The following is a 14,067-nucleotide window of genomic DNA, read 5'->3' as shown; positions in this document are numbered from 1 at the left end:
GAGGAGCCCTGGCAGCACCGAAATTTTAGGGGAGCTTGGGAAAGTTGGGAGGGTGCTACGACTCAGGGGCTGTGCTGGTCAGCATCATCTGATTACATGGCAGAGGATTATAGGATTGATCCTTTAATTGTTCTTTCTCAGCCATCCTTTGTGGGGGGGTTGAACTTGTCTTTTAGCCTTGGCTTATTGAATTGGCAATTTTATTACATAACCTTCCACCCATCATTATTATATGGCCATGTTATTGTGTAGGCTGTGAGCTTGCATGCAATTAAGCACACAATTCATGATCAGCTACAAACATACTTATTGACTGCAAACTCTTTGGGGCTGAGACTGTCTCTCGCTCTGTGTCTGGGCAGCGCCCGTCACAACGGGGCCCTGATCTCAGCTGGAGCCTTAATCTCACTTTATGATATTAAGTAATAAATAAAAATCTCGAAAGCAACATGACGTTATCACAAACGTTTATTTTCCCAAAGAAGTGACCCATGCTTCGCATCCAGGACACACAGACAGGGTCTGCAACAAAGACAAGGTGCTGCAGCCTGTAAAGGGTTAACAGGTCACATGGCTGGCTGGGGCAGCATATTAAAGGAAGCTGGGTTAAAGGGGAACAAAGTGGGGGTGGAAGTGGAGGTTCCCTGGGAGTGGGGGCAGGGAAACAGGAGGGGAATTGTGAAGGGAGGTTCTGAGACTTAGCATTCTGGGGGGAAGGGGCTCCAAGCTGGGAGGGTTGGTCCCTACCTGCTCCCAGGCCCGTTCCAGCCCTCCGGGTCCCGTTCTTGCCCTTCACCTCCCAGGAGCATGCCAGTTATGCAGACTCACAATATTTCCATTGCGGGGGCACTAGCTCCCTGGCTTTGCCACCCCTGGGGGAAGGTGCGTGTCCTCTTTATTCCTGGGGGGGGCTGGAGTGGGGGAAACTTCTAGCAATTATGGCCCAGTGCGTCACTGGGGTTGCTTTTCTTTAGTGGACAATAAAACCATTGACTTTGAAGGTGCAGATGTACGTCAGCTGGGGTCCTGGTCCCTTTGACTCCAGGATGGCAGATTCACACTCTGGCCCCAGATATGCAGCAATCTGATATTACATTTATAAGTAAACATACTTTCAGGGACTGAAGACTCTTTACTTCCCACATCAGTCCTGCCACGGTCTATAGCAGGAAAGCTGCTTTCTGGCAGAGCCATTTTAATTCCGTGTTGCAGGTTTCAAAATCAATCCTAGTCTTTCTTAACTCTCCACAGCTGTTCGCTTCAGCCTGATGTAATCCTGGGACCCTGTAGGATGAAGAAGAAAGTCACTGTCGGTTCGTTTCGATTGATTAACGAGCCTGTAGCAGCTCTTCCTTGTGGGACGTCAGATTGTGGTTTCTTCTTTCATCTCTGTATTTTCCCCACACAGCCCCGTTGTGGGAAATGGGTTGGTCCATTGCGGGTCCTGGAGAACCTCTGTCCGTGTTACCAAACCATAAGCAACACCATTGACCCCATTACGGGTGTAGCTTGGGTGTCCAGGCCACAAAAGCCGAGCCGTCACCCGTGCTTCTGGTCTGGCTCTCGCTCCGGCTAGTGGCTGCATGACAGATATTAGGAGTTTCCGCTAGTGGCTTTAAGCTGCTCGAGCTGCATCCTTTAGCTCCCACAGGAGTGATCTGTGCCTTTTAGGCACATGGGCCATGAGTTCAATACCTGCACCCCACCCAGGAATGTTGCATTGCTGAACCAATTAAAATACATGCCTCGTGGATGCTAGCAGAGCAAGACCCTTTACTTATACAGCCAGGAAAACACCCTCAGCACAGGGTTAGCCCCAGATACATTCTCGCCCTGCTTGCATCCTGCCTGCTACCTTTTCTTTCTTCCCAGCTCACCTGTCCTATCGATGTCAGCAGCTACAGAGCTAAACAACCACTATAGGGCTGTCAAATCTTAGGAACGAAAAGGTGAAGTCCAGGGATTTCCTGATACACACCCCCAACTCCTCCATATATTTCAGTGGTCAGGTACTTAAGTGACTGACTCTCTTTTGCTAGTCCTTTGCCACCCCCACGCCTTGGATTTCCAGTTCAACCTGGAGGCAAACACACAACAAAGACGACAACTAGCCCCCCTCCCAATTTAAAATGCACTTTGCAGCTTGGTAAAGATACCAGGAGAGTGCATAATCTTGCTCAAAGTCCTAAACTGGACAGTTTCCGCAAAGCATCACCGGTGCAAGGCTTAAGTAAGCCGCGGTTTGAGGAGTGGGCATCTAAAGCAGTCTTAGATTATCACGACAGCTGAGTCAACCGTGAAATCCGTTCCAGTGCCCTACATTGTGTCTCTCAACTGCTTCAAGTCCCAGAGGAGCTGGTGTGGGACACTCTGCATGGGCTGAACCAGCAAATTACATGGCAAGGCATTTTCTAAACATGAAATAGTAAAACTCGGGAGACACTCACAGTTCTTCACGGACAGGGGCACCGTCCACCCAGGTCCACTCCCTCTGTGAAGAGTTGAATGTTAATCCAATCCAAACAGTATGATCAACTGGTATGACAGGCTGCAGGTAATCCTGCAACAGAAGCATCTGGCTGAAGGTACTGTTTTAGAAGTCTTTTATTTCTGCCCCAGTGTTAGCCGCACATGGTATTAGCCAGACCCCGAGATGCCGCAGTGCAGAAAAATCTAACGGCAATAAACCGGCACAACACGCTGTGCTGGAGAAAGTTGCTCGACTTCTCTGGGCCTCAGTTTCCCCTTTGTAAAATTGGGATCATGAGCCTTTGTTTGACGGTCTGGTCTATTTGGATTGTAAACTCTTTGGCTCAAGGACCATGATGTCTCCTGATGGGCACAGCCAGCTCCCCACAGAATGAGGCCCCCATCCTAATTGGGCCCCACCAGTTGTGCTACCTTAATGGAAATAAATAATGATGATGATGATGATGACGACATTATTATTCATGCTAGATCTAGAATCAAAGCTCTCTGAGCTGCTGACCTGTCAACAAAATATCTGTAACTCACTGCTCGGGTTTGAACCACATTCTTACCCATTACCTTTTCCTGGAGATGCCTGGCAGGTACTTAGATAAGTATTGTTATTTGTGCTCTGGTAGAATTTAGGAACACAGGGCTGGCCAGATGGGATCAGACGCAGGGTCCATCTAGCCCAGTGCCCTGTCTCCCACCGTGGCCGGCACTGGCTGCTTCAGAGGAAGGCGTAAGAACCCCGCAGTAGCAGACATAGGATGATCTCACCCCACACTGGTTCCCATCCTGATCTCTAGTAGACAGATTCCAGATCTCTAACAGATCAATGGCTTAAGCCCTGCAGCGGGAGGTTTACTATCCTGTACAAAGCTCTTCCAGCATTAACTGATGTCTCTGGATATTCATTATCCGCATTAAGAAAAGGAGTACTTGTGGCACCTTAGAGACTAACCAATTTATTTGAGCATGAGCTTTCGTGAGCTACAGATGAAGTGAGCTGTAGCTCACGAAAGCTCATGCTCAAATAAATTGGTTAGTCTCTAAGGTGCCACAAGTACTCCTTTTCTTTTTGCGAATACAGACTAACACAGCTGTTACTCTGAAACCTGACATTATCCACATTAGCTTCCAAAGTCTTTTTGACTTTTATTTTTGAGCCCCAATCAATTACCTGGGCCCCATTGTGCTAGGTCATGCAGTGGTTCTCGAACTGTGGGTCAGGCAGGATCCCAAAATGGGTTGCGACCCCATTTTAATAACTTGCTGTGGCCCGAGGGCTTCAGTCTCGGGCAGCGGTGCTCAGGCTTCGGCTCTCCCTATCTGTCCGGGGCAGGGGGACTTGGGCTCCAACTCCATCCCCACTCCCCTGCCCGGGGTCATGCAGTAATTTTTGTTGTCAGAAGGGGGTCGTGATGCAATGAAGTTTGGGAACCGCTGTATAGCAACACGTAACAAAGAGAACAGAGACATGACGAACGGTTCTCTCTGTGCCCCTGACATAAAATGTACGTTACCATCTGTTCCCGGTCCTGGATCACCAGCATTTGAGATCCCTTCCTTGAACAGTCATCACGGCTCTCGTTCCAGGTCTTAGTCTCGTTAGACAGCCAGTAGCACTTGTCCCTGTGCAGCAGCCACTCCGTGGGGCAGAGTTTGCACCCGGAGCCACCTGCGGGGGGCCGTGGGAAGAGGCGGAGGTCATTAATGCTTCTGAAGTTTCTGAACACTGAGGGATTCTTTCCCTCCAGTCCACTGCGGAGTCAGAGAAATCTCCCAGAGCTAGACCCTGCAGCCTTTCCTGTGGGCTGGCCTGCTCTCCCCTCCTGGCTAACCCACCACCCTCCCAATTCCCTGAGCTGAAATGGGGATGGCTCAGAGAAAAAGGCCCAGCGCAGCTGCAGCAGGGGAACCTGCCAAAATCCTCAGAGCCCAGTTGCTCTGGATGGGAGGGAGGAAGGGCAGGGAAGCCGCCTCCCCTGTTGAATAGGCCAGAGTCACACCCCGACACGGGTCCTCAAGCGGAACTGAACCCCAGCCCTTCAGCACTAAGAGCACACGCCACTTGAGCTAAAGTAGGTCTGTAAGTTTTGGCGTTACTCTGGACCCAAACTCTTAGGAGGCCGGTGGCGTGCCCGATGTATCGCATCTCGGAGGCAAGCTCTGTCCGCACTTCAGCAGTCTGGCCATGTAGGGGCTAGCCCCGGTGGGTGCCAATAACCCCTCAGGCACGTGGCTCAGGGAAAGGGGATTTGACTAGGCAGGAAGGGGAGAGGTTGCAGGTCGCCTCGGTGCAGAGGTTTAAACAGTTACAGTCATAGGCGCCGACTCCGTGAGGGCTCCAGGGCAAAAGCAGCCACAGCTGTCGGAGGAGCTCGGGGGAAGGGGGGCATAGCAGGGGTGGGAAGAGGTGGAGTGGGGGGCGGGGCCTTAGGGGAAGGGGAGGAGCAGGGGCGGGAACAGGTGGAGTGGGGGCGGGGCCTCAGGGCGGAGCGTGGGGTGGCATAGCCACCCGGAAAAATTAAAATCAGCACCCGTGGTTACAGTTCAACGTGAGCAATAGCGGACCCTGGGGGGGTCCCTCGGGCCGTCCGGTTGAGAGGCAGGGTCTTCATCCCCAGTGCCTGGGCTGTCCGCTCCGCTCCAGCCTCTACTCCAGCAGATAAGCGTTTGTGGGTTCCCAAGCCAGGCTCAGGTGGCGTCTCTCCCTGAGGCCCCTTTGCACCAGTTCCCTGCCCAGCCGCGGCTGCTCCCCCATGAGCCCCGCACAGGCCTGCACCCAGCTGTGATGTCCGGCCGGCCCAGCTTGTTCCACGGGTGGCTCTGCCCCCAGTTCCTGGGGCTTCTCTCCTGCTGCCACGTGGCTTCCCCTTTTCAAACAGAACCTGGCCACTTCCTGGGCCAGGACCTTGCCCCCTCCCTGGGCAGGGGTAGGAGCAGTGCAATTTGGGGGATGTTATATAGTCCCTGCTTGGCCAAGGGGACGGGGCTATACAGAGGTGAGGGGGCTGATGGGAGTTGTAGTATCCAGCTTTGCAGCTCCATCACACTGCCCTCCCCTGGTAGCTGGCCTTGACTCTTTCATGGACCAGGAGTCCCTGTGGCACCTTAGAGACTACCCAATTTATTTGAGCATAAGCTTTTGCGGGCTACAGCTCACTTCATCGGATGCACGGAATGGAACATGCAGTATGAAGATACATATACATACCGAGAACCTGAAAAGGTGGAAGTAGCCATACCAACTGTGAGAGGCTAATTAATTAAGATGAGTATCCAGTTCTGAGAGCTCATTCTTAATCTTTCCCTGTTTGCTGTAGAGGATGTTGATCAGGTGGTTTCGCAGTTTCCTTGGGAGCGTGTGGCACAAGCTCTCAGCATAGCCTGTGTGATATGTAGAGAGACCTGTTGCCATAACAACAGGCACAAAACCTGCAGCCTCCTCTCCACTGCTAGGGTGATCAACACCCCCACAACACCCCTTTCAAGATCCACGAGGCCGGCACAGGCCTGTCGCCACATGTGGTTTGTCTCATCCTGTGCCCTACGCCCTGCATTCAAAAGAATGGGTGAAACCACACAATCGCTACGCTCTTGAATGAACTCACACAGGAAAGTGATAAAAGACAAAAACACCACATCACCTGTCGGCGAACGCTTTTCACCGAGCGACTGCTCTATATCTGCCCTCTCTGTCCTCGTCCTCAAAGGAAACCAGCAGGACACCTTCAAAAGAAGAGCCTGGGAGCTTAAATTCAAAACCTGGCTGAACACTAAAACCCCTGGTCTTCGTAAAGAGACTGGATTTATGGTTTATTACAAGAAGCTGTAACTCTTTTTTGTCCTACGACTGCAGAGGTGTTAACCAACCACTTCACCTTGAACGGTCTCTTACAAGATGTGTTTACTTGTGCTAAACAATCTGTTCTGCCTGGCATTTAGCTGTGACACTCTGGGGATGTCTACGCTGCGATAAAACACCCACGGCTGACCTGTGCCAGCTGACTCAAGCCCAGATATCTACGCCATAATTTTATAGCCCCAAAGCCTGAGCCGCATGAGATCAAGTCAGCTAAAATGGGCCAGCCCCGGGTATTTTATTGCACTGTCGACAAAGCCCTGGCTGGGATGATTTAACTGGGAATTGGTCCTGCTTCGAGCAGGGGGTTGGACTAGATGACCTTCTGGGGTCCCTTCCAACCCTGATATTCTATGATTCTATGATTCTCTCAAGAGTACCTTTCCCAGCCCTGAGGAAGAGCCCTGTGTAGCCCAAAAGCTTGTCTCTTTCACCAACAGAAGTTGGTCCAATAAAAGATATCACCTCCCCCACTCTGTCTCGCCAGCCACCAGACAGAGGCGCATAATTTACATTGAACCATTGAGTTGTACCAACACAGTGGATGTAGATGGGAGGGAGAAATCCTATAGACAGGTCCCCCACACAGCACAGTAGCGAATGGGTCAGACAGCAGTCCCTTAGATGCAGGTGTGACACGTGCCACAATGAACTGAGGTTACCTGCTGAGCTTATCTGGGCCGGATCACACAGACTCTGCTTCAGACGAAAAAACAAGTCCTCCAGGCTGGCGTTGCATTCTCTTCCACTTCCGGTTCTCTGAGTGACACTGTCGTTCTTCGAGACCGGTCCTTCCTCCGCTTTATTAGAGAAGCCCTGAAAAACTTCAGCACAGCATCCGTGGGAAGGACTGTTACTGCTTATTGCTTAGGAGAGACAGAGCATGGGGTTGTGACAGATCAGTGACTCTGGCCTGGTCTACAGATAGACTTACACTGAACTAACTAAAGGGTTAGGGTTAGGATATAGCGTGGCTATAGTAATGCTGGTATAAAGGTAAATTTACAGGGAGCTGAAAGAAAAGAGGATTGGAGAGAAAGCAAGCTGGTTGAAAAATGAAAAAAAAAAACCATCAAAGTTAGATTTGTTCTTCAGGTTTCCAAATGAAATATTTTTTTCATGGTTTGAATGTTTTCCATGAAAACGTTTGTTTTCAAATTTTTATTTTCCTCCCTTTTTTTTTTTTTTTCATTTTTTCTCCTTCCCATTTTGCCACTGAATGCAACAGAACAAATGCTGGCCACGGTTTTCTCATTTTTCTGTTTGCCACCCTGTAAGTTTTCAAAAGTTGCAAAGTGAAAAGAAACGAAAAATGGAAAGAAAAAAAAACAACCCAACCCCCAAACCCTCAACAACGCAGGGCATTATCTGAGAGTGATTAGAAAAGGAAAAGGAGAAAGAAAAAAAAAAGGTTAAAGAGGAAAGATGGAAAAAAACAGGATAAAAATGATAAATGAAAAAGGTCAGAAAAAATAATCTGAAAAATTTCATGAAAAAAATCAGCAAATGGATAAATGAAAAAGAATAAAAAAGGGGAGAGAGAAAAAAAACCCCAAACAACCCAAAAATGGGGAGAAAAAGGCTGTTTTTTGTTTTGATTTCAATTTCATCAAAAAGTTTTTAAAAACGGGGGGAAATTGGGTTTTAAAAAGTCCTTTGTATATTAAAAATGTTTTGATCTGCTCTGGAGAAAGCCTCCTTCATTATGGCAGATGATGTGAGATTAATGCGCCAAGCCCACAGCTGCGTCTGGTCCATGTAACACTTTGCCCTGCCTGTTGGGGGTGAGGACATATCACACAGTTCACCTGGCAGACAGACTGGATTTACAGCTGAACAAGAAAACACATTATTTGTGTTACAGAAGCACTCAGAGTCATATTGGTGTTCTGCTGTGCTATGCAATGCAGACACACCCTCTGCCTCGAACACCTGACAGTACATAGACCAGACAGACAGAGGATAGGAGGGGAAGGGAGGCAGAAAGAGGGGAAATGAGATGCTCGAGATCACACAATAGAGGGGAAACTGAGGCACGGGGAGGGTCAGCATTTAATTGAACTGTGTTAACCCCAGAAAGGGAGAAGGGTCGAACTTAACTAGTGACTCAGCTGGAAAACTGGGGTCAGAAGGGCTCTCTATGGAGCAAAGAGTCACCAGGCAGGGGCCCTGGTACACTGCTCTGTAACAGAGCAGCCACCATTGGAAGTTAGCCCAGGAGGGGCTGAGGGTACCGCGATAGGCTCTGTTAGACTTACTGAGCCCCGAGACGGGGTGCCAGACCGAGACGTTACAGAGGGCACCGTGAGAAGCCACCACAGGTAATGTGAAACAGAGTGCAGGGGCAAACACGCCTGGCCGGCCCGGGTGTTCACGAGAGGTGAGTGGCCCCGTCACATAGGGCCAGAGCACTGTCAGCCAGCCTTCCATGTCCAAATCTAACTTCCTCACCCTCATACTGTTGGGGTGCCCTTTTCCTATAGGTTAACCTATTAACGCCATTTAACTCATTATCCTATATGTCCCCTGTTTCTCAAGCGAGTTTGTGGTTAGACATCTGCCCCATGATTCTATCCTAAAATGTCCCAGCCCAGTATCACTTCAATGTTCCGTGAGGTTCCAACTCCTGCTATTGTGCAAGCTGTTCCTAGTTCCCCATTCATCTATGCCAAGGGCCACGGACCACTTCTACTCAACTATACTTACGCTAACTTACTTAAGCTCATGTCTGACAGGACACAGGCCTGTAGCTTCCTTGCGTTACTGCTGAATATAAGAAAAGGCTAAGCGAGCTCTCTGCGCGACAGTCACTGCATCACACTGCATCGCACGCACTCATTGTCCCCCCAAAAAAATCCTCTGTTAAAATAACGTTAGGGGCTTTGATCTTACAAACAGACGTGTCTTTACTCAAACGAGTAGCCCCATTGACTTCAACGTGGTGCAGGAGACTCACACAACTGAATAAATGGCCTGGAGCGACTTACCCCACGCACTCAGCACGGCTACCATCACCAGCAGGATGATGACCCCGGCGCACCCGACCTTCAGAACGACCCCATGCCACCGCGGGCACTGACGGGATTCTAGAACATTCCCTGATTGATTAAATGTGAGGAAATTGGGTGGTTACCTGATTATTTTGTCTTCTGAGAGCTCGCACAACGATTACACACCTGGCTAACGAGGTGCTTACATAGCCCCCGTTGGTTGTAGTTTCAATTACCCCATGTACTATCAGTTACTCTGTTTAACATCCTATAGTGTCTTTATTACTACCCCATCCCCAACCTGCTTCTTTCTCATCCACCTATTATGTCTTGTCCATTATGTCTTGTCAATCCCTCCCATTTTACAGATGAAGAAACTGAGGCAGAGAGAGATTAAAAGGTAAAAGTTTTTGCAGGAGCCTAAATGGCTTTGGAGTCCAAGTCCTGTTGACTTTCAAAGTGACGTAGGAGCTTAAGCCTTATTGGTAGACAGTGGGACTTGGCTGCTGAGTCACTTTGAAAATGCGATTTATTGGCATTTTTGAAAACTTTACCATTTAAGTGCCTAGCGCAGGTTGTACAGGGAGTGCGTGGGAAAACACAGGTCTCTTCTCAAGTCCCACTCCAGTGTCTTAGGCACAAGCCAGTGTTCCTTCCCCAAATTACATCAAGCCGACCAACCCAATGGTCAGGTTTTTCACACCCAAAGCGCAAAACATGCACCCTCAGTCTAGATCACTTCTATCTGAGATGCAGGAAAACAACACAGAACAAACAAACAGAGACCGTCTATGAGAGAGAAACAACAAACCTACAAGTAGCCTGCGAATAAACCGGGTGAAATTTTCAATAGTTCCTAAGAAAGAGAGGCATCTACATTGAATTAAAAATCAAAGAGATTTTGGCCTCTAAGGGCAAAATTTTTAAAGGTATTTACGAGCATAGTGGGATATACAAAAGCAACCAGGTGCTTTTAAGACCCATTGAAATTAATGGGTGGTAGGAATCTAGGTGCTTTTGAAAATTCACCTACTCACTTAAATAGTTTTAAAAGTCCAGCCCTATGCCCCTTAAGTACCTTTGTTACCCTGTATCTTTCCCAAAAGAAAGTATAAAACATATTGTTACAAAAGTCTACTGCTACTCCAAATGTCTCTTCGCACTCACCAGCTATTAGAAAACTGGGATCCCAGCTAAAATCCTTCCAATTTTGGCAGCAAACTAGGCAATCAACCCCCACTTACTGTGAGCTTTAGATGAAGGTGACAGCCTGGCCCCAGGAAGGTTTAAATCAGCATACACTATCTCCCCAGCCATGGCATGTACCGGAGGAGGCAAAAACACCCACCCGATAGTGTTGTGCAAAGACAACTGTCTAGCTATGTATGAACTAAGCCAGCCGACACACCCAACATCAGGAAGTAGCGTCATTCGGGGTGGCCACTGAATTTCTTTCCTATTGCTGCTCTGTGGTCTTCCCTCATAAATTAAGGTTGCTGGCTGAACATTCTCAGCCCAGGTGAACCTTAAATGCTACAGACCCGGAGGAACTTGGGCGACTGGAGTTACGATAAACACACTGACGTGTTGGCCTGTCGTGCCCCATGCTGTGTTGGCAGAAGCAGCTCTGAATGGTCCAGAGGCACGAAATGGATGCGGCGATAAAGTTTCCAGTGGAAATTGGCACCAGTGGGGCAGGCGGCCATCTTGAATCTAGAAATGGCCACCTACCCTTTTCCCCCACAGATTTGGGAGCATCAGATTCTTGCATTGGTGTGTAGAGATGGAATAGCTTTGGTGAAGTCTCCTTTCCCATGCTCTATGGCAATGCCCCCTGCTGCATTGTGAGGGTGGTGACTTTAACTTGGGATGCAAATTTCTGGTCGTAACAGTCAGAAAGTTAAATGATCAGGTTCCCAGGACCTCCCCAATGGGTAACAGATCCGCAACGTCCCATCTATGTATCTTAATGGCCCCGTCACTATAGTATCTGAGCCCCTCATACTCATTTTATGCCCCTCTGAAACAGGGCAGTACTATGAGCCCTATTTCAAAGCGGGGAACTTGAGGCACAGAGACACCAAATGAGTTACCATAGCAGAGAAAGGACTTGAACACTGGTTGTCCACATTCTAGGCTCATGCACTAACCGCTGGGGACCACCTTTCCTCAGAACAGCTTGTCAACCTCTTGATTGATTATTGACCAGTTGGTTGCAAAAACAGACGACCAAAAAACAGAAGCTGAATTTTTCATCCATTGCAGCAAACCCAGCCTCCTCCTCTGAACAGCAAATCAGCTACCAGCCGGATATCTGTGGTTTTGACCTTTTCTGGTAAGGAGATAGAAAACAGCGATATTTTTTACACAGTTTTTCCTACAAAATGCTAAAACAGAGCTAAATAATCTTGGTAGGGGAATCGGCAAAATCAGATGAGATTGTTACCCCTTTTAGCCCGAGTGGTTACCCAATATTCAAGGCCTTGCAGGTTGTTTTGGTTAAGAGAGACTGATGAAGAGCAAGGGATGTCTTTGATTCAATCCTCTGTATTTACATAGCCTGTTCACGATATCCTGTTTTCCCAGAACCCAGCAAGAATCAAACAACAGGAGGAAGTTTCTTTATGTACAGTTCCAAGCCTCTTTCTGGCCCTCACTCTGCCCAAAAAGCTCTCTCACTTTGCTTGCTTTCAGGGACACATTTCCAGTCCTGATCTTGCTGTCTGCTTGGCTGCTGCTGCATGTTCCTACTCCCAGACACATCTCTCAATCGGCCAACACTCACCAAAACCCATCCACACAAGCAACTCAGTTTCTGAGAGGCCTTGCATATGGCCTGTGTTTTGGGTGGTGGCTCCTATTCTTTCAGCTATCTCACTCCAAGAAGAAGCTTAATTGCTTTTTACATTTATTCTGATTGAAGGGCAGCTATTGTGCCCACCAATTTCAATGACGTTTCACCAAAACTCCATCAAAACAATATCCAATGGCTGGAAGTTGAAACTGTACAAATTCAGACTGAAAATAAGGTATACAATTTTAACAGTGGTTCAATTTACCAAAGGGCAGTTGTGGATTCCCATCACTGGCGATTTTTAAATCAAGACTGGATGTTTTTCTAAAATGCTCTAGTCAAACAGGAATTATTTTGGGAAAGTCCTACAGCCTGAGAGATGCAGGACATCAGACTAGATGATTCTGGTGGCCCACTCTGGCCCGATAATCTAGGAATCTATAACATTTTAGATACTCAGTGTTGCCAGCTCATGAATTAATTGTGCAATATTTGGTGTGTTTCTTAAAACCCCAACTCCTGGAGTCATGTTATTCCTCAAGAATCTCAACTCTCATTTGAAAAAAGAAAGTAATTTTCTGGCCCTTATGATTGGAGAGAAAAGCTTGAAGATGAGACCCCTAAATGCTCCAACACCAGAAGGCAAATAAACAGACCTACACATTATTGTTTTTTAAGTCTCCTCCTCTCGGTGTCTGCTAGTTCCCGCCAAAGTTATGGGCTTGATGCGGGAATGCTGCTGGTGTGCTCGGACCTGTCATGCTGGCCAGCAGCATCGCATTGTTTCCTCGTGCTCACGTCTGTCTGTCTGTATCCATCGATTGTCTTTTTTTTTATATTCTTTGAGACAGGGACCATCTTTTGATCTGTGTTTGTACGGCGCCTAACACAACTGGTTAACACAACCTCCTCCACAACTGGGGGTATGTCTACACATCAAACAAAAAAACAATGCCAGTGAGTGGCAGAGCCCAGATCCCCTGACTCGGGCTTGCGCTACTGGCTAAAAATAACGGAGCAGACCTTCAGGCTCAGGACGGAATCTGGGCTCTGAGACCCCAGGTTGTTACAGCCTGAGCCCAAACATCCACACTGCTATTTTTAGCCCCGGGACTTGAGCACTGTGAAGCCGGGCTCTGAGACTCACATCCGTGGGTCTTTTTTTGCAGTGTAGAAAATACTCCGGGGCTTCTAGGTGCTCCTATAATACACCTAATGTAATACACCTAGTGTCCAACAGAACGGGGTGTGATCCATGACTGGGGCTTCTAGAGGCTTCCAAAATAGGCCCAATAACGTGCCATTGCGTGGTGGGGGCCCTGGTCCATGCCTAGGGCTCCTAGGTGCTATGGGACAATAGATAATTAATAATATCTAGGACACAGGCGCCGACTGTGTGATTTTCCGGGGGGATGCTCAACCCCTGCTCCGCCCCAGGCCACGCCCCCCACTCCACCCCCTCCCTGCTTCTTCCTGCCCCGCCCTGCTTCTTCCTGCCCCGCCCTGCTTCTTCCTGCCCTGCCCCGCCCCCTCCACCGAGCACTTCCTGCACGCCATGGAACAGCTGACCGCCAGCAGGCGGAGGCGCTGCGGGAGGGGGAGGCGCTGACCTGCAGGGCTGCCGGTGGGTGTAGAGCACCCAGTATTTCTCTCCATGGGTGCTCCAGCCCCGGAGCACCCACAGATTCGGTGCCTATGATCCAAGAGGTCAGACTAGATGGTCATAAAGGTCCTCTCTGGCCTTGAAATCTACAAAGCTATTAAATCATTCTCTGAAACACCCCAGGACAGCAGCAGACTGTGCCAGATCCAGGAGGCCCTCCTACCCCAGGAGCATTCAATTCATTCACAAACACATCTTAATGCCTAAGGCTCAGACACCTCTGTGCCTCACCGACAAAGCTCGATCCATTCTTCTAGGAAGCCAAAGCTCTTTCTGGTCCTGA

At 48.8% G+C, this 14,067-nt stretch overlaps 1 protein-coding gene across 3 annotated transcripts in view; it reads right to left on the bottom strand.

Annotated features, from left to right (window-relative positions):
• Window positions 1–561: 561 nt before the first annotated feature.
• Window positions 562–14,067, bottom strand: part of LOC141998653 (killer cell lectin-like receptor subfamily F member 1) — an 83,484-nt gene continuing 69,978 nt past the window's right edge. Inside the window, exons 1-6 of one of the 3 annotated variants that reach the window (XM_074971523.1) lie at window positions 11,421–11,583; window positions 9,325–9,435; window positions 7,000–7,161; window positions 3,996–4,150; window positions 2,448–2,560; window positions 562–1,284 (exon numbers count right to left, since the gene is read on the bottom strand). In XM_074971523.1, coding sequence (XP_074827624.1) covers window positions 1,161–1,284; window positions 2,448–2,560; window positions 3,996–4,150; window positions 7,000–7,161; window positions 9,325–9,435; window positions 11,421–11,469 — 714 coding nt within the window. In that variant the 5' untranslated portion in view covers window positions 11,470–11,583 and the 3' untranslated portion in view covers window positions 562–1,160. Of the gene's footprint in view, window positions 1,285–2,447; window positions 2,561–3,995; window positions 4,151–6,999; window positions 7,162–9,324; window positions 9,436–10,571; window positions 10,759–11,420; window positions 11,584–14,067 lie in introns of those variants that run through there. The other 2 variants (XM_074971522.1, XM_074971525.1) reach the window with 2 other exon arrangements.

Source organism: Natator depressus, chromosome 14 (genome assembly GCF_965152275.1).
Source record: "Natator depressus isolate rNatDep1 chromosome 14, rNatDep2.hap1, whole genome shotgun sequence".
NCBI lineage: Eukaryota > Metazoa > Chordata > Testudines > Cheloniidae > Natator > Natator depressus.
Note: the sequence above shows the minus strand (reverse complement) of the source record. Positions and strands in the feature narration are given on the sequence as shown.